We start from the raw sequence: 19,924 nt of genomic DNA, 5'->3' as shown, positions 1-19,924 counted from the left end.
AATCTGGCTTTTGCCCATAGCTAAGTGCATGGCAGCTGTGATCTCTCTGGTTGATCACTTGAAATGACGAGTCATGAAGCTTTAGATGTTATTCTCGCAGTCACGGAGCCAGTCTGACATATTACCCAATTTGGTTAATCCAATTGTTTACATACAGGTAGACTTTCACAAGATAGTGGACTTAACAACACCCTTGACACAAAGCATAAAACTACATTTTTTGCTTTTTTGAAGAAAAATTGCATTAGGTAGCTTTTCCTGTGCTATTAGGCTGGCATTTCATGATTTGTAGTATGGTTATGGTATGGCTAGCTTGTGTCAATTTGCTGAACAGCACAGGATACAGAAGGGCCCATATTCTAATACTAGTCTACAATGACTTGTGAAGTGGTAGGGCTGGAAAGTATGTGCTAGAGTCTATAAATAAAAATTTTTATTTAGTGACTCTAGTATGTGCTAGTTCCGGAGTTTGGTTTTCTGTTCTGTGCATGCACATTTGGTACTGTGTATCATGATGCATTTCGTTGTTGGAAAGCACAAACCACACAACACTAAGGGATATCACTAATGAAAGTTCTTCACCACCGCCATGAACTGCATTATAAACGGGCACCACTTGGATGTTTCTGGTCATGTCAAGCAATAAGTATATGCTTCTGTGCTTGTAAGCAACTACTGGTTGAGCGCATGCAGTGCAGTAGTGTGAAGTGGAGGTCTAGTCGGTACGGAGTACTTTTTATACACTAAGTTTCATTGGTGGCCCAATCACTCATGTGGCAGCAAGCCTCAACCTCCCAACTTAATCCAGCTACCTGGACTTGTGAATAATGAAATTTTTTCTCCTGTCTTCTCATGGTGTTCAAAATTCAGGCCTTGACATCATGTCAATAACGAAGATTATGATGTCACTTAAATTGGTATATGGTAGTTGCTGCTGAGTGACAAATGACTGATGAGTGAATATAACTGACGTACAGTGTTGGCAGCCTTGCCAGTGTGTTCACTATGGATCACGCCAATGGACTACGTATTGACTTCCAAACCTGTACTGCATTAGGTGCCTTATAGTGCGCTTCCGGAAGGAACAAGCAGCCATCACATGCATGCTTTGCTACGTTGTGAACATTTTGGTGCTCTCTTCTTGGCTCTGGGTCCATGGCGGGTACTCCACCAGGGCAGCAGCAGCTCAATTGCTATGCCATTAAAAGCTAGGTTCCCTGGCACATTCTTTCAAGTTTTCATAGCTGTTTATAGTTCCCCAACCATGGTGGAAAAGGCACCAGAACTAACAATTCAGCCCAAAAATTTATTTTTCAGGCTCCCAGCATTCCGAGATTGCTGTTGCTCAGTCGAAAAAAGGTCTGGAATCCAACTGTGATTCCAGATCAAGACCAGCTAGTTGGTTCTGATTGGTTCCAGTTGTGTTTTCAGACATTCGCCATTTCTGACCGGGTGGCCCATGCAACGAAGGCCGACACCCCTGAAACGGTGAGGAAGAAAGTTATTTTGACTGGGATCTTAAAGGGGCTGTGAAACACCGCTTGAACGGATGCTGATTACACTTCAGATGGATTCTTTATGTCACACAGATGCTGAGTCAAAAAGAATTACCGAGAATCGATGCATAGGAACGGGAGTTATTCAATGAAGAAAATTCAAAATACAAGCAAACAAAATGCTGCCCTCGACTCGATTTTCGCGAAGGTTCCCATTTCACTCTCCCAATGACGACACTTGGTGCGACCAATGAAAACAGCCTATCTGAGCACGTAGCCGAAGTTTGCACTCCATGGTTGCCTGTTCTCTGTAACTCGTTCATGCCAAGGCTGGCAGCGCCGTTTGCATGGTTAACAACCATGTGAACGCCCAGCTGACCCAGCGATGTTTCACCGTCACGTCGACGGCGCAGAAGGAAACATTTATCAGTGAAGTTCCCTTACTAATGGATCGGAACTCGAGCGCAAGATACTGCGACGGTGTGACAGCCTGCGCAAAATAGACACATTTAGCATAGCGCGTACCGCTACTGATTACCGCCAACCATCGCTCGTCGCTTCTAGCGCGCTGGTTGGTCACGGCGAGCAAGGAGCGCGCGCTGTTGACGGGAATGTGACGCCATCTGGCGCCGCCGTCCGGTGATCCTCCACAAGCTGACGATGAGCACTGCCTGCTAAACGTGAAACGAACGCATCCTTCCTTGGATCCGAAACGAACGCTTATAAAGTGCAATGGCTCGATCGGATCGATTCCGCAAAGCCACCCTCGGATACATATAGAGAGTAGTGCTAGGTCCTAGGATGTTAACAGAGAGGCGCAAAGTCCTTCGATGCAAAAAGTAGCCAGAGCCTCTGGTGGTGTAGTTTTGTTTTACTTTATTTACAGTGCTCTTACCTAGGGCAAACAAGTTGGTTTTGTTAAAGTATTATAAAACACAAAAACCTGACGAAACGTATTTCTAGTTATTAACACAATTTGCAGTATATTTACTTTTTGTCCAATCATCAAGCTCCTACTAAGTGATGTCATATCCACTGCTAAGAACCGCTACTATATGGCGACACCGTCAGCGCTACGAATTTGTTTTTGCGAGCTAATTAAAATATTAAAAACCGCAGTATACGCGGTGCGACCGATGCTAATAGCATCACTATAACTCATTCTATGCAACCAACAGGCAAAACAATGCACTGAAAATGTGTTTCGGGGCCTCTTTAAGGCGGATTCACACTCGCAATAATAATAATAATAATAATAATAATAATAATTGGTTTTCTGGGGAAAGTAAATGGCGCAGTATCTGTCTCATATATCGTTGGACACCTGAACCGCGCCGTAAGAGAAGGGATGAGGGAGGGAGTGAAAGAAGAAAGAGAAATAGGTGCCGTAGTGGAGGGCTCCGGCATAATTTCGACCACCTGGGGATCTTTAACGTGCACTGACATCGCACAGCACACGGGCGGCTTAGCGTTTTTCCTCCACAAAAACGCAGCCGCCGCGGTCGGGTTCGAACCCGGGAACTCCGGATCAGTAGTCGAGCGCCCTAACCACTGAGCCACCGCGGCGGGTACACTCGCAAACGTCGCGCGACAGATTTCGGGCAATTAGTTACGGTTTGCGAACCAGTAGGAAAGCGGTGGGTATGTGTTAACACCCACGCAGAACTCAGCCGCTCCAGCGCTGTGCTGCCGCGGAAGAGCGCGCGGTCACAGCCATCGTTTATGGTCACAGCTCTCTCTCTCTCTCTCTCTCTCTCTCGATATATATATATATATATATATATATATATATATATATATATATATATATATATATATATATATATATATATATATATATATATATATATATATATATATATCAGACAAGGTAAAGTAAATGAGGGGCCCCTTTGACTAACTTATGAAGGGAGCCAACAGTGACCGAAACCAAGGTGCATAGGGGAACATTATTTATTTTTTTTAATGTGTTGTGCTCATCAGTGGGATACTATTACTTAGATTAATAAATCGCTTAAAGAAAATTACTGATAAAGCAGCAGAAAAACAACCATGCCGCCGGTGGGATCCGAATCCACGACCTCCGAATATCGCGTCCTGTGCTCTTACCAGCTGAGCTATATATATATATATATATATATATATATATATATATATATATATATATATATATATATATATATATATATATATATATATATATATATATATATATATATATATATATAGACTGCTCGAATGAGTTGTGGACTTTTTTCGGTCTTTGAGAGCATGGAGGAAGGAAAACTAGGAGAGAGCATGACGTCACGCGGCCAGCCTTCGCAAGCCGAGTGTTTATGAAGCCGTTTTTTCCCCCATTTTTTCGCTCTCCGAGTCGGCCCCTAATGTTTTGGTGTCGGTATGTTTTAGTGCGCGCGTCTGCTCGGCCGCACGGGCTACGGCGCGGCCGCCTACTGTGGCGAGCTCCAAGCCGCTTTTTTTTTTTTTGGTTCGGTATGTGCAATCGTTCGGTGGTCCCTATGAAATTTATGAGAGATAACAGCTGGTATTTTTGGTGGAACACACATGTCATTCACCAAACTAACAGCGCCAGGCAGAAGCGTGCACATCTGGTACGTCTCACGACAATGGCTTGCGCGGATTCAATACTATACTCAATAGAAAAGTGAAGCAACTATTTACGATGGCTCTCTCTCCGTACTTTCGTTTAAATTTTCACTGTACATGGGGAGACACGTAGCTGAAGGCGTCCGCCTGTGGTGACGCGCGGCAGTTTTGCCTTAGCATAGGCATCTTTTCCCGTCTTCCAGCATAAAACGCGGGAAAGGATCTGCCGTAAATTGTTTGCTTGGATTTTTAAGACAAACCTGCTCCAGAGATGAAGAAACCAGACAATCGCTCGCACATTACTGTGGATAATTACAATCCCAGTCGCGGCTGCCGCATTTCAGTGGTAGCGAAATGCAGAGGCCCGTTAATTGGAATTGCTGGGATTATCTGTGCTGCTCTCAGTGAAGGGCATTGCGGAATTATACGCGCGCCGTGGCTAGTTTTGCTTCGCCGTCGCCGCAGACGATGCAAATATGCGACTTCTTTGATAGAATATCAGGCGAGTACCCCCCAAAAATGTGGTTTAAAACATTAATACTGGCGACCAAATTTCATTTGTGTGCGAAATTTTAGCTCGAGCGATTCACCAGTTGAGCTCAGAGAAGCATGCGGCGCGCGTATAATTCCGAAACACATTAATATGCAAAACTTGCGCGTTATCAAATTAAACCTTATGCTCAGATGCACGTTGTGGTGCAATACGAACTGAAACGGCAATGCGTGAAGCAGTAAGCAAGACATTTTATTTCAGGACTATTATACACAATTTCGAGAACTAAATATAAGCTGTAGAAACATCAAACATTGTGATGCATAAGAAGAAAATGTATATTATGGGCGCTGGTTGTTGGATAGGTTAAGGTTGAGCTTCCCTATAATTATACAGTTCTGAATAAGTGGTAATCATTATTATACACACAATGTAACACAGGTACATAATAAGTACAATTGGACTTCCAGTAGCACTTGGGCTGTAGAAATGCTGTGTGCTTAAAAAAACAATAATAAAATGCATTAATTATGATGCATATGCAGTTTGACAAGGGTAGTAAAAACAATAACATTGCTTGCCCACGCTTTGTATGAACTCTTGAGCAGTATACAACATTTAGAGTTAAAGAACATGCAACAGCCTCGACATGCATTCAAAGCTTTGCATGTTAGTGTGTACTGCAAGCATCAAATGAAACACAATTAAAGAAGACACTTTGTTCAAAGACAACACACACACTTTGTTGAAACAAATTCGGTTAATCATGTAACACAATTTCCCTAACAGCTATTAAGTCAGTTCTTGGTAATTAATAATAACAATATTTATTTTTCACTGACCTCAAGACAGGAAGCAGCCGCAAGAAAACTGCCTTAGTGGCTTGGCAGGGCTGATAGCCAATGATTTAAAGATGTTACTGCAGTAATATCTGTCCCATAGCATAGTACTGCATTTTCAATAATTTTTTTAACTACTGACCTTTGAATTGTGTCAGCTTTGTGTGCTTTTGTCGCACCCTTTCTAGGTGAAGTTGCCCTGTGGCCGTTTTGGCAAGATAATGCATCCTGATGTCTAGATATTTTTGTACAATTGCCCTCACAAGGTGGGATGAGTGATTTTCAAGGGGAAGGTTATCAATCATGTGTTCATTAAGAACTCTAAAAAGGTCTTTACCTATAAATGCTGTCATTGCAGCTACTGCAACCTTATCTACAAGCCCTCGTGACATCAAAGGAGAACAAGCTATGGCTCGACGCAGTTCTTTCTCACATTGCTGACAGATTGTGAGGACATCCTTTGAGGGGTAGATTAAGCCACCATGCGATTTCCTTCGAATCAGGGAGTAGGTTTTGTCATCATGACGTGATGTGGTTAGTGCAGATACACACTCATGACACTTCAGACTGGCTTGTAGATTTCTTACCACAAATCCAGCAATGTATGAAACAACAATCTCGGAAGTTTCTGAAATTTTGCCTGGATCAGAGCAGTAAGCATGCTCTTCAATAATGCTCGGCACTGTTTCGACAGAAGGCTCATTTTCTGTTAGGCTTTTGCGAGTGGTGGTCATGTTTATTACCTCTGTTGAAGATGGCTTCACAGATGAGCTCACATAGAGAATGCTTATGTGCTCAAGTGGAAGACAGTTTCCACTGGCAACATCTTTCACCTCATTTTGCACTATAAGGCGCTTGAATGCTGCAGCAAACTGCCGTGCAGTTGGATTGTCATTGCAGCGGCCGAATGAACGTATCGCTGCAAAAAACAGTTCAAGGTGGTCCTGGCTCAATTTCGAAGTAGGCAGGTATGCTAATACTGCATTGTCCTGAACTAAATGGATGTACAAGGAAATTACACTCTGCATGCAAATTAAAAAGCCAATAAATCCTGTCTTTCTGTTAGTTTCTGTGATCAGTTTTTTTTGTGCTGGGTCTCGAATAAAGGAAAAGTATTCCTTTGCTTTTTGCAAGTATGTGGTAACAGCAGCCACATTTTCAGGGCACAAGGGCTTTTTCCAGCCTCTTTGCTTCAAGTGTCGCGAGTTGAGAATGTCGAACACATTGTTCACATATCTTACAAACTCTTCTGTGGCTGCAGAATCTCGCAAGCTTGTTACATTTAGTTCCCTGCATTCTGCAATAGCATCTGCTACAGATGTGCTGAATACCTGTGCTGCAAGGGACACTTTCATTGGCTGAGAGTGCCAGTTGATGTGGGATTGTCTCAATTTGTTTGCTAAATGTAGTCCCTCTGAGTATTGCAACTCATGCAGCTGTTCGATGTGCCTCCACATTATTAGGCCTCCACTGGCATTTTCTAAAACTTTTTTGTCGCATAGTGTGTTTCTAAGAAGCTTAAGCATGTGGCAGGCATCCAATAAAACAAATATTGGCCGATTTGTAACAGGGTGAGGAAAAGCAGTGTTCAGCTCTTCCAAGCCAAGCTTGCAACCAAGGTTGCGCAACATAGAAACATTCGCAGCTGCACCATCGCAAGTTAAACTTACTACATGTGCGCCCTTTTCGTGTGCAAGAGAAGTAGCCTGGAGAGAGGAGAGGAGTAGCCTGGCAATAATAGCACATACAAATATCAAAAATTTTCTCATTGCACTTTATTGATATGATGAAGACATGATTGCATGTATCACCCCAAGTTTGAGTATACACAGGCAAAAAAGTAACGGTGAGCAATTTTTTTTACCACAAAAACCAGAGCTCATGCAAAAATATGGTGGGAATTCAATGGTGGTTGTGTCATAAGCACCACTTGGCTTATGAAAGCAAGCATTTGAGCCTAAAGTGCTTTTCATAGAAATCCTTCTAGGAAAGGTGATGGACATATTAAAATGCTAGAGCAATAATGACTTGCAAAGTAACGTTTCTCAGAACTTCAAAATAATTTTTCATAAGTTTACATCTGATAAATGCTTTTCATAATCAAGCTAAACACACAAAGCTGTACGGTAGGCAGAATAGGGCTGGACGGAATGAGCTTCCAGTTATTTATACTTGATATAGTTTTTGCAGCCGGCATGCCATCAGTAATTAGAAAGTACTCCCTGTCGCCTCAGTGTCGCCCTTCAAAAACTTGTAATAGTATGAGCACTCACAGCCTTCCAAGTTAGTTCAATAGTCTAAATCTGATTTTTGTGTTCAGTGGTCACATAGCTCCAGTGCTTTATTTTGAGATAATTTCAAGTTTGGTCCTGGAACAAACGCACATTCCATCACATTTGTATTTAACGAAATGTGCATCATAAGCGATTGTGGCACATTGCCGAAGGCCGGAGGCATGGAACAAAAAGTATGGGGAAGAAAAACTGCCACATTTTTTCTCTGCATTATTTTGAACACCCAGGCTTCAAGAATAACTGTAAAGCCTCATTTTTGTTTAGGTTTGAAAACGATATATATTTTTTCTGACAAAGCTATCTATGAATTGCGAAGTGCAACCTCACAGAACCTCCTTCACTTTCCGTTAATACAGAAAACTTCAAAATCAAGAATGCATTTGATTGCAACATTCAACATATAACCCAACTGAAAATTTTCAAAGCATAATGTTCCTGAAGTAGTTAATGATACATTTTATGTACTAAACAGGGATTACAGGGGTCCCACTTTCTTCCAACTGTTGCTTTGAGTGAATACAAGTAATGTCTAGTAGCCGTCTCACCATGACTGCAACCCTCCTGGCTTGCAGAGACGGTCTTGCAGTGGCTTGTGCATTTCCAGTGCCTTGTCTTAGGCCGGCCACCTGCATGGACACGAACACACAGCTGTTGTGAGGACACACAAAAGCAAGTCAACTTGACCTTTCTGCTCAGAATGCTACCAAAAAAAAACAAGTGCATGAAGCTGCAGACCACAGCCTTAAAAGAGAACAAGAAAAATAATCAAAATTTAATCCATTACTTAGGGAATAGAAAGGTTGCAAAATTGGGTTGCGCTCATTGGCCAACTGGCACAGGCAAATAGTGCAGCATATTTTTTGCATAATGCAGAAGTGTAAATGAATATAACTCACTGCAGCTTCGCGATCACTCTGGTTGCGGTCGAAGGGCAGCTGCCTGTGGCAAGGCTTCTTTCGCATCGGAGGGGACACAGGAATTGGCATTTCCTCTTCGGCAGATATGGTTCCTGAAGAATCTGTTTCCCACTCCATCAGGACCTCCACCTCTTGTTCCTTCAGTTCTTCTGCTGCCATCTCCTCTGGTGAAACACTGTGTTGCTCTGCAAGCGGCGGAGCAGTAGTTGTGCCCTGCGAGTCGCTTTGTGAGGGACCAGCAATTTCAGCAGCACTGCCGGCATCACACAGATGCTGCACCTGCAGCCATAATTAAGGGCAACAGAATCAAAGAATTTAGAACTGAACTGTGAGTGCTGACATGCATGTTGGTCTCTATCTATTTACACCTTATAAAACACATTTGCGAAATCACAAAAAAAAATTGGCCAAGCAACTGTAAGTTTGGATGGATTCGCCACATAAAAGTGCCGTCTTAAGCATTTCTACGCTGGTATTTTTGCCTATTTTTTGACTGTGCAATGTTTCTAAGGTACTTGTTTCATCACGAGATAGCATGCAGTACAATTTACTAGCTTTAAAGTAACTGGAAGTGGAAAATAAGTGCAGTTGCAAGCAATGCAAGAGCATGGTGAGTGCTACGCAAAGTGTAATTGTAAAATGGTCCGAAATATGCTCCCTTGTGCATGTGTGTTACACTAATAAAATTTCATTAATTGTTATAGTCCTCAAAGAAATTTGCTGCATTGATTAAACATCTGCAATGCCCTCAGAAGAGGCCAATCTTGATCTCACTCTCACTAAACGAATTTGCACAGGTTTACATACTGATTCATTTGAGGGCTGTAGGCTTGTTTGTATAATATCCTTTTCATGCGGAACTTCTTGTTCACTTGCCGTTGCTGCAGCTGCTGTCGATGCTTCTCCTGTGTGTGTCTGCACAGAAGAAAATAGGCACGTAATAAGACAACACGCTTACTATTATGGAATAATTAAACATGGTTTGATGCGTGCTTCAGAAGTGGCATTACACAGTGTGGCAGTATCTTAAATCAGAATTTAGAGCAATTTTTAGAACTGAAAATTTTCTTTTTGGAGAATTTGAGCTGAGGTGCGCCGAGCTTTGAGCGCTAATATTTCTAATCTGGAGCACTTCGGGGCAATCGAACATTGGCATGGAAGCATTCTGGCATGTGTAGGTTAGTTTCCAAATCTCTTTGATTGGAAAAAAATGCTGGGAAATTACAAGTATGATGTACAATCAGGGTCAAAAGTCTCTGGACCACATGTGAATGAAACGAAGCCGATAGCCCCACTATTATTCGGCAGCTGGAGACCAGGGAAAATTTTTTTCTTTCATCTCTACAAGTGCGACCTCCACAGCCGCCGACTAATAGTATATAAGCTATCGGCTTCGTTTGAGTAACACGTGGTCCAGAGACTCTTGACCTCAACTGTACATGACCGCCACACGTCGCTTGTGAATTGTACCCGGAAATTCACAGCAAGTGGATTGATCATGCTTGATAGAGACACCAGCAGGCCGTATTTTATTCATGTCAATGCCTCCCACTTCTGTTTTGATTAGGGTACACTGCGAGCATCACGCATATTGCAACCACAGGGCGATCAGTGTTGTGCGTTCAGGCCTAAGGTATCCCACAATGAGAAAGTCTGCTGTCAGCCAGACATGAGATATGTGTACCTACATATGTTGCCATTTCTGCGTCTGTGGCATTTCAATTTTTTTCACAATGCAGTCTTTGGTCAACGGCAACCAGTGTCATCCTTTTGCGGAAGATTGCGCCATCGTTGCATGCGAGTGCAATGGCGAGGGCAGTCGGTTTTCGTGCACAAAAAACACCACAATATTTAAGTTTTAGTATATCCCTCTATAATCAATCAATTTAATTAAGGGCCAACGCGCTTTGGCAGGCAACAATATTAGCATGAACAAGTCGTTTTAGGAAACTCCTACACAGCGCTAATTATTGCCTGTGAATCACTACTGTTAACTCTGCTCTTGGCACAGCGTATCTTGTAATGATCAATAATGATTGAATGGAATGTTTAAATGACTAAATAAAATAATTGAATACATAAGGCAATTAATTTCACCAATTACTCTGAGTATGTGATGAGATTGGTGAATTACTAATATTTCCTTTAGAACTGAATGAACAATAAAAATAACAATTAAATCATTTGATTGATAATTATTGAATATAACTATTAGCTGTAAATTCATAAAATTAACAATGAAATGTTATGTAATTGTTAATTAGTGTTTGATTCGTAATTAATCAATTTTACCATCAATGCACAATTACATTACTATATCAGAGGAGGCAACGGAAGGAGAATTCAATGCACCTTTAATTTTTTCATATGGTAGTGCTCAATATGTCTTAAGGAATCGCTGATCAGTGCGTGCGCGGCAGGCTATAACTAATGCGACTGACGAAAACGTCCGAACTTTTTTTTGCATTTGCTTCCCCTAAACCACGCCCCTTTATTGGCCTTCGCGCAAAAAAGCGACAGCGATCGATGCCCGCGCAAGAGCGCGCGCAGCTCGTCCGAATCGATACGCGAGTGCCTGGTGCTATGCATGTTTGCTGTAACTGAATTTTGTGTCCCGGATGTTCGCACCCTCTGAGACTCGGCGCAATGGCCATATAATATCAATCGCAGCGCATCTTTATACGTAATAAACGAGTGTTCGAACCGTTATCAGTGGGCCCGACTGTAAAGATATGTTTGCGAGTACGCATGTAAGGTCTACAAACAGATGCCATCATACTTACGTAGGCTAGGTCTAATCGACAGCCATATCTCAGGGAAAATAAGAAGCGAGATAACACTGATAGCGAGAAGCGGCGTGTGTGGGCACGTGTGTGTGGCGGATGGGGGGGGGGGGGGGGGGGGGGGGGGGAGGGGGGGGGGGGGATAGCGCGCAGACCGGCATACTCGCAGACCTCATAAACGCTGCCAGCAGCTTTGGGAGGCGAGGGTTCGGCTTGTTTCAAAGCTCGCCTCGTTCGCAAACGCACGCGCGCGCGCACACACACAACATGAAAAAAAAAAAAATACGAGGCAGCGAATAGGACTGACTTTGCCTGCCAAAAGGCCGCCCGTTGAAGAGATAGCATATCGCTTTTCGTGATGAAAACGAACAGTGGGGCTAAGCCGCAAGGGGTGGAGTACGTCGCAGCCCTGACTCGCGTAGGTTTATTAGCCCGGTTGGCCTTCGAATTTATCGGACATAGACGAAAAGCGACGATGATCTGCGGGAACGACGCCACTAAAGGAGCTGTTCCGCAACAGTACAGGAAACTATACGTTTGTTTGAGGCTTTCATCGACATGTGGAGATTCAGTGAAGTTGCCGACAGGCATGCAGGCATTAAGGAGGGAGGCGTACGCTGCTCACTCATGTTCAGTGTAGTAAAATGATTATGATAGGTAAAGCTGGTTTCACACCGATATTACACAGTATATTATAGCCAGGTCTTCGCCCTAGCGCTGCAGGATAAAAAGAGACGTGCTGACAGCATGGATCCGAGATTCCCAGCAGACTGAGTACTTTGTTCTTCACAAAATAAAAACAAATTCGAAAGGTCGAGAGCGCGGAGCCAACGAGAGAGAGACGGTTTGATGCTCGCCGCGCAGGTGTGAGGCATAAAAAGTTAGCGGCGCGGATGCGCGATATATATCGAGGCATCTCGTGTGTCCGACCCACGGCGGTGTCGGCGCGTACGTCCTCTTCTCGTCCTCTACAACACCATGCATGCATATGTCCTTAGAAAACCAGAGTGTCTTCAACTAGCGTATTCATGCATAGACAGAGCGGATTGATAATTAATGCTGTATAGATTTTAAGCTGAGCGCTACAATTGGGAATGACAGCTCGTTAAATTGTTTTGTCATGGCATAACCAACGTACGGCGGTCGGCAAACCTCGTCCCGGCTGGTGTCATATATGGTACTATACCGCGCATAGTTCTGAACTTGCTGTATACAACGCCACGAAATTGCGCATATGTGCATTCCAGTCGTGCTTATTATAGAAGCATTCACTCTCACTTAAATATTAGGGTGACTAAGCACGCAAAGATGTCGTCATATCAGTCACCTATTCGCTCCTATAAACACTGCTGTTAATTAATTGGCATGCACGCATATGCTACTTACAGCTGAAGCAAGAGAAAGCGATGGCACGGCGCTTGCAGTCAGTCGGCGAAGGTTCCCTGTCGCAGCCTTGAAGTCCTCTGCACGAAAATGCAGGGAGCAAACAACGCTCCATTTTGTCGGCAACCAATTGTCCGAACGTTGCAGTGCGTCAGTCCACCGTTTTCTGGCGGCAGGGTCATTCGGAAACCTGTCGCGAAATATTGAAAAAAGAAATGTTACCCATTCATGCCCGTTGGGCTCTTTGCCATGCAGAACCACAGCGCATATGTTCACCGCAGCACTATGAAATATTCACTCACCGGTGGAACGAAACCTCCGAAGAAACTATTTCTGTGCGGCTCCTGCACCCGGGCACGCAGCACTTCATGATGCGGCGCCCGCCTGAGCCCGTCAAAAATGTTTCGGTTTCAGTTTCTCCGCGCTGGTGCGCGCATGCGCGCGCGCGGCGCTGATAAAAATCACCGCACGCCACCACGTGATATGGTCACGGGGGGACCGACTCCCTTCTTTTTGTATGCTTTTTGCTTTTTATGACTGGCTTCAAGGTTCTCTCCGGACGCTCCCTCCTCAGTTTTTTTTCCTCCATGTTTGAGAGCCTCCCGCAAAGTGCCTTGTGTTTTCTTTTTAAAGCGCGCGCTGACCGCGCCCTCCGACCTCTCCCTCCGTGGACCGCCGACTCGTGTCATAAGTTCGTTAAAAAAAATTTCGGTTTGTGAGTGATCAAGAAAAAATAATAGTTGTGCAAATATAATGACAACATATAAGCGGTAAAGGTGAGAAACGCGCTTGCGTTACCCCTTGAGAACTTTTCGATTTTCTCTGTTACCGGCGACACTCGCAGGATGTCGCAGCGATCGAATCAAAATGGCCACGTGCGACCGGTAGGTTACATTAGCTTCCTTCGCAACCAAAATTTTTGTATAAATATCGACCAGGTGCTGCATTGTTCTTGCTGTGGCTCTTGCTGCGAACACTCGGAGTCTCGCAAGCACTCCCCAGCTTGTCTAGATCATCGTGAGTAAGCCTGCTCATGCGAGAGCTGCAGTTTAATACCGGCAAATTTTACACGTTATCATAACGCCACCACCTGACATCAGCTCCCCCTGCTCCGAGGTCCGCCAGTGGTGATTGTACTACGCTGCCGTGGCGTGCCGGCTAGCTAGAGCGTAATCAGGCATCCATGCCCTTTTGAGTTTAATAGGCCCGACCCCAAAGCCATTAACGAGACGAATTTCGCAGTGATTTTGCAGTGCCTGTCCTGACTTTCCGTTGTCGGTTTAGCGTCATCAAGGCTATGCTCTTTCTTGTTCCCAGGAGAAGAGCCATGCTAAGGCTCGCGGTACTTTTCGTCGTGCTGGGACACGTCTCGTTGGTCGACAGGGGGAATTTCAAGACTTGCAACGACAGTGGTTTCTGCAAGTAAGTACGGCGTTTATTTTTGTTCTTTTGCTTCGTCGCAAACACCACCCCCGTCAGCCCAACTTGCCGGAGATCGCCAGCAGCTTGCTCGGCCGTACCGCGCCACTTGGATGCGTGTCATTTTTCTCTGGTTTAGAACTGCGGAATGAAGGATATTGCTTGTGAACTCGCAAAGTGGCGCTTGCACATTTTACAGCCAAGCTTTACGTGTCGCGTCGGGAGCGGGTTTACAACACGGCTGCTAGCTCCTAGTTGATAAGCGATGTGAGGCGCGCTTGCTCTTGAGCATTCGGGCGTGTTCCAGACATCGCATTCAGGTTTCCCCTGAAGAAAATTTCATTGTTGTAACTAGCATGATTTCGGTAGTTACGACTATGTCTAGGAGGAAAAAGAAAAAAGCGCTTAGTTCTGTGTAAAAAAAAAAAAATGTTATTGAATATTCTGCAAAAAATTTTTGAGGGCTATAGCTTGAAAATAACAGGAAAGCTTGAAATGTCTGTATTTGTCAGCTGTGTGATTTATATACGAGCAGCAGTGTTGCTGACCTAATATTAATGTGCTGCGTGCACCTGCTGCTGTTTTATAAGTCACGCCTGGCTGCTGGGGCTAAACAGAGCACCATGTTAGCTTTATTTTTTCTCGTAAAGATTGCAGTGGTCAGCGCTGGCATTTGTTACACTATCGGCTCATCAACACTTGAGCAGACGCAGTAAAGACAGCGTGAGGCCAAATTGCCTATAAAGTTCTTAAAGCTGCATGGCAAAGCTGCATTTCATTTTCAGTTTGTCATGTGGCACACTATGGCGTCCCTCATAGCCTGAATTGCTTTTAGACGTTAAACCCCCATTAACCTAAACCATTCCACAACCATGGAGTTATTTGTAGGCTTGGTACCTGCCTAAAGAAAGGTATGGATACCATTCAAGTGCATTCATTTGGTGTTGTGGCTGCCTTGAACATTGCTGTAGAAAGATTGGGCATTGATGCTGGTTTATAGTGGTCTGTAGAAAGCACATTGCTGTGGTCATGGAAAGGAATGGTAGTTTATGTTCTTACGTGATGTGAACGAGTCATGCCTCTCTTTTGCAGACGTAACCGCAACACCAAACCTGGTGAGTCCCCGTACAGTGTACAGCTGCCCACCGTCAAGTCTACGTCGCCAAGCCGAGTGGAGGCTGAGGTGATCAATACCAAGAATGGTGTCGTGCTAAAGCTGGAGCTCATCGCCCTTGAAGAAGGCGTCCTCCGGATGCGGCTCAATGAAGCGACGTCGGCTGTTGCTCGCTTCGAGCCAAAGGAAGCACTTCTTGATAACATCCAGGAATCCGAGTAAATTTATTTTCTTTTTGGTTTTTAGTGATGTCGGTGGACATTTTTTGTCAAGGTGTCTGTAAAGTGAGGTAGAGACTGAGCATTGTTTCTCTTTGCACCTGTGTTTTAAAAAACTTTTCCGTCTAGTAGAAGACTTTCTAAGTGCCTGTTGGACTCAAAATGTAGATGTTGTCAGCGTCCAAATGTAGACATAGACATTTTCTTGGCCCTTCTGTCGTGCTTTTCTGGGGTGGAAGTGTATGCAAGAGTGCTGCTTCATTCAGGCATTGATTACTTGCGTAGTCGTGCAGGATATTAAGTTCGCATACGATTGGTCCGTATTATACAGTATTCATGTATGCCGTATTTACCCGATTCCAACTTGCAGCTTTTTTTTTTTTCACACAATTCAAAGCTCGAAAAGGATTGTGCATTAGTCCGATACAAAAAGCAAAACCATGCTACAAATGGGTGCATTATAGATCGGCTGCGTGTTATGGACCGGGTGCGCATTATAAATTGAGTATGCCTTAGAAATGGAGGGGTGTGTTAGAATAGCGTAATTAAGGCAATTTAAAAAAGAAATTTTAAAAATTTCTCACGTGCAGCATTTTATTAGTGTGTGTGCTTCACGAGATAGACAGCACAGAGTGCAAAGCTGAAATTTTTTGTTAATGATGGTGCAAGCTGTGAGTAGTAGAACTACTCTACTAAAATTACTGCCTGGCCTAAAAATTGCTTACCTGTGACTGTCTGATTACTGCTGCTTAATTAAAAGCAGCGTTTTGCATGCAAGTAGATAACCACACTTTGTGAATGGTTGAAACTCAAATGAATTGACTACTTGTGTCTACTGTTTCTTGAATCCTTGAGCCACTTTTGCTTCATTCAGCAGTGCTGTTGTTCAGTTTGCATCAGCAACTGATGCAGGTTGTGCTGGTTTTAACTTTTTTCAGCTTTTATGTGCTTACACGCACATACCAAAAGACTGTTGTATACAGTTCAGACTTGTTTACAGTGATGTAGATAATTTCCCACAGTCTTCTGTGCTAATGGTCTCACGTTTTCTTTATTCCAAGCGCTTCTTTTTCACATGTGCAGTAAAGAGTGAAGGTGGCTTATTTGGATATGCATGTATTTAAAATGTTAAAGGAATATAATTTTGTTCTTGCAAAATTCAGACCCACACTTTAAAGCAATTTAAAAGCAGCAGGAATGGTAGCTCGATTTGCCACTTGAAGGGTCACCATCATTGCACATTTCTTTTTGTCATATACGTATGTCATTGTACAACATACCCTGCATGCCATCATTCAAGCTGCTGCTCCTGCTATGTGTAGTATATCATTATAATGTACTGGGATCAATTGGTATTTTTTAGTTTTTCTTGGTTGAAGAGCACTTGGTGAACAGCAAATGAGGCAGTTTGGGTTTTTAAAACTTTCTGTCAGCAGCAAGCCGCATTGAGACTCTTTGCTTCTATATTGTCGTCATTCTACTGACCATTATTTTTGTGTGTGTATGAGGGGGGGGGGGACCCGTAAGACTTGATAGCAGCAAGTTCTTATTGTGGGGCTCGTTTCTGTGCTTGGTGCAGTCTGAAGCTGGAGGGCAAGGACGACAGCTCCTTCACGGTGACCTTTGGGAAGCACCGGGCAGTGGTGCGTGCAGCCCCTCTTGTGGTGGAACTCTACTCTAATGGGCAGCTTGTCATGGTGGCCAACGCACGGGGGCTTCTGCGCTTCGAGCATTACAGGCCACGGGACGCCGCGTAAGCAGACAGCCATGTTTCGTCGAGTCTTTTCTGATCTGTGCTCTGTGCCTGTTGCATGTAGTATATTCCACTCTTTCACAGCAGCTGAGGCAGTTGGAGCTCCTTTTTTGGAACAAATGAAGATGTAGACTTGACTTAGGCCATTGTGACTGTAAATTAGTCTGTAAACACAGATGTTTGCCTTGATACATGCGTGTTGTTTATCTTCAGGCAAGGGGAGCTGATGCTGTTCACAGTAAGGCTTTTTATTCAGTGTTGTTTTTAATGCTGATAGTAGTGAAATTATTGCAGTTGTACATTAGTAATGAGCTTCAGAGGGTTTTTGGCGTAATGGTTTAAATGTCCATACTAAACAAGCACTGTGAAAGTTTCAGCATATGTCAGTTTTCGACATTGATCCAAGGCCTACCTAAACCTGAAACCTCCCTGGCGTAGCTCATGGCTTGCAATGGGTATCCTTAAACTATGAATTGAATGCGGATAATATTAATTTATAATATTAATATTAAAAGTGTGATATAAATACTATAATTAAATATTGCAAATTAGATGTTAATATTGATATAATTTTAAAGAAAAACCTTCAGTTCAGTGAGGCACTGTATTGACTGCAAGCAACACTAGCCAGTCTGTGTTGATCACTTCAAGAACTTCTTTTATGCATGGTCTTAACTTTTCACTGTACTTTTAATCGAGTATTGCTATTTATAATTGCGATTACCAGCACTTACAGCCACATAGTGTTGTGTTCTTGTGAGCCCAGTCAGAAAGGTGTAATATGCAAAGGAAATGGATGGTGTGGCTGTTAAACTACCTTGAGAAAGAGCATACAATTTTCCATGCTTTTTAGTACGCATTGTTCAGGGAGGCAAGCCATGCTATTAGACATGTACTGTGCTAAACATTTGGAAGTTCAAATTTTTATTTTGTAGTCCACAAAACCCTCAGTGATAGCTTATTTAGAAGTGTGTGTGTAAATAGTGGTGAGCACCTAGCTATGCAAGCTGCTGCAGAAGTTGGTAATTTCATGACTACATGTTAGACCACCTAAAATGAACAACCCAAAAGGGAACATCAGACACTTGAGTGGAAAAAACAAGGTTTTATATTTTTCACTGAGAAAGCAAGCCATTGCTAATAGAAGCTTGCACTTATCTCTGCAGTTGTTGCAATGTTGGAAAGGCACAAAACAGTGAGGTGAAAATAATTTGAAGTAAAGCATTTGGCCTTTTTTTTTTTTTTGCTGAGGTGGGCTAAGCAGGACATTAACTGATGAATTCAGGTGTGCACCAGCTGTATTGAATGTAATGTTTAACATATTCTTTAGAGCTAATTGCATGAGTAATTAATGAAAAATTCACCATTAGTTCAATAATATCATGAACTCAGATTCTTCTTTTCTGAATTTTGAATGGCATTTCCGGTTTTGAGTGTTACCTTATTAGTGCCATTGGACTACCCTGAAAATGTAGCAGAGTAGGCATGCAGCATTTTTTTCCTTGACAAAATTCCTAGGAAGGTTTTGTGAATAGCCTAAAACCAACTCCTTGGGAGTTGAAAGCGGAGTATATAATACTCGATTTCGAGCACATTCAGAGTTCCATGCTGAGTACATGATGCCCAGGATGGATAACTCCTTGCTATCGCAGCTGAAATTGCCCTTAACGTTTTATAAGGCACAGCTTGTGTGCCTGTGTGTCTCACATGCATACAAATTGTAAAATTGCACTCAAAATGATTCCAGGAATCGAATGTCATCACTTTCAAGCCGTTTTGACCACTGGTGTTGTAGAGAAAACGGGTACACATTTGTACCAGTGACAGTGAAAGGACCTCAGATGTGGTGCATATCTGTACCTCAATGGTATCGCCGTATAAGGAAACTTGCTGTATAGACCTTAAAATTGCTTCAAGAAGTATGAGGCAGTTGACGGATGGAAAAGGCTCGTAAGCTTAACAATTTCTCTTATTTTTCATGCCAATACGAGCCATGTCAAGCTGCACACCTGTGCTTTTAAAAGCGCACAGAACACAAAGGAGGCCTATCAGCAAAAGATAAAAACACGCTGAATGGTTTGTTTGATTGTTCAATTCGACAGTCTTCAGCATGCAAAAGTATGGTACGTAGATGCACCATTTTCCGTTTGGCAGCACTGAAAGCAAATGGGACCACAAGAGTCCGGCTGTCCTACAAACAGTTAAAACTTTCTGTCAAATCTTGTAACAAACCATGGTTACAAACATGATGCTAGAGCATCTTTTGGAACCTATTTGCACATGCCAAGCTGGTCTCAAGTTAGCCTAATAGCCATTATTCGCTGCATGGTAAAATAAATCATACCAATGGCGTTGTGGAATGAAAAGTTGGGCTAAGCTGGTTTCCAAGAATTTCTGTGAAACGCTTGCTGTCGTTTAACAGCCATTCATTGCGGTTAGAATTTGTGGAGGTTGATCTTGTCGATGCAGGGCCATGCGTGGTAGACTACTAAGACATTCTTGAAAATGTTCTTGCAATGCTTGGTTCGGTACTTCTGAGTGCTTGTCAAATGGGCGCACTGAGTGCACAAAAGAATTTTTTTTTTTTTACTGACTCTTTCTAATATTT

At 43.1% G+C, this 19,924-nt stretch overlaps 2 protein-coding genes across 10 annotated transcripts in view; one reads left to right on the top strand and one right to left on the bottom strand.

Moving 5' to 3' along the window:
* Nucleotides 1-7,217: 7,217 nt before the first annotated feature.
* LOC144135444 (uncharacterized) lies at nucleotides 7,218-13,388 on the bottom strand. Of its 2 annotated transcripts, none has more exons than XM_077668109.1 (5): nucleotides 13,115-13,388; nucleotides 12,816-13,002; nucleotides 9,454-9,561; nucleotides 8,626-8,925; nucleotides 7,218-8,355 (listed from the first exon to the last, which is right to left on the bottom strand). In XM_077668109.1, exons 1-5 carry the CDS (start codon nucleotides 13,180-13,182, stop codon nucleotides 8,194-8,196), a joined length of 825 nt encoding a protein of 274 aa, XP_077524235.1. In that variant the 5' UTR covers nucleotides 13,183-13,388; the 3' UTR covers nucleotides 7,218-8,193. The 2 variants fall into 2 exon arrangements, with proteins under 2 accessions (XP_077524235.1, XP_077524236.1); XM_077668110.1 differs by having other exon boundaries at nucleotides 8,626-8,859.
* A 206-nt stretch (nucleotides 13,389-13,594) lies between these two features.
* The window catches only part of GCS2alpha (glucosidase 2 subunit alpha), a 41,716-nt gene continuing 35,386 nt past the window's right edge, over nucleotides 13,595-19,924 (top strand). For 5 of the 8 annotated variants that reach the window (XM_077666207.1, XM_077666206.1, XM_077666205.1 and 2 more), the window contains exons 1-4: nucleotides 13,595-13,696; nucleotides 14,130-14,234; nucleotides 15,324-15,563; nucleotides 17,143-17,316. In XM_077666207.1, the coding sequence (XP_077522333.1) occupies nucleotides 13,680-13,696; nucleotides 14,130-14,234; nucleotides 15,324-15,563; nucleotides 17,143-17,316 (536 nt within the window). In that variant the 5' untranslated portion in view covers nucleotides 13,595-13,679. Of the gene's footprint in view, nucleotides 13,830-14,129; nucleotides 14,235-15,323; nucleotides 15,564-17,142; nucleotides 17,317-19,924 lie in introns of all 8 variants that reach the window. The other 3 variants (XM_077666208.1, XM_077666203.1, XM_077666209.1) reach the window with 3 other exon arrangements.

This window comes from Amblyomma americanum, chromosome 5 (genome assembly GCF_052857255.1).
Source record: "Amblyomma americanum isolate KBUSLIRL-KWMA chromosome 5, ASM5285725v1, whole genome shotgun sequence".
NCBI lineage: Eukaryota > Metazoa > Arthropoda > Arachnida > Ixodida > Ixodidae > Amblyomma > Amblyomma americanum.
Note: the sequence above shows the minus strand (reverse complement) of the source record. Positions and strands in the feature narration are given on the sequence as shown.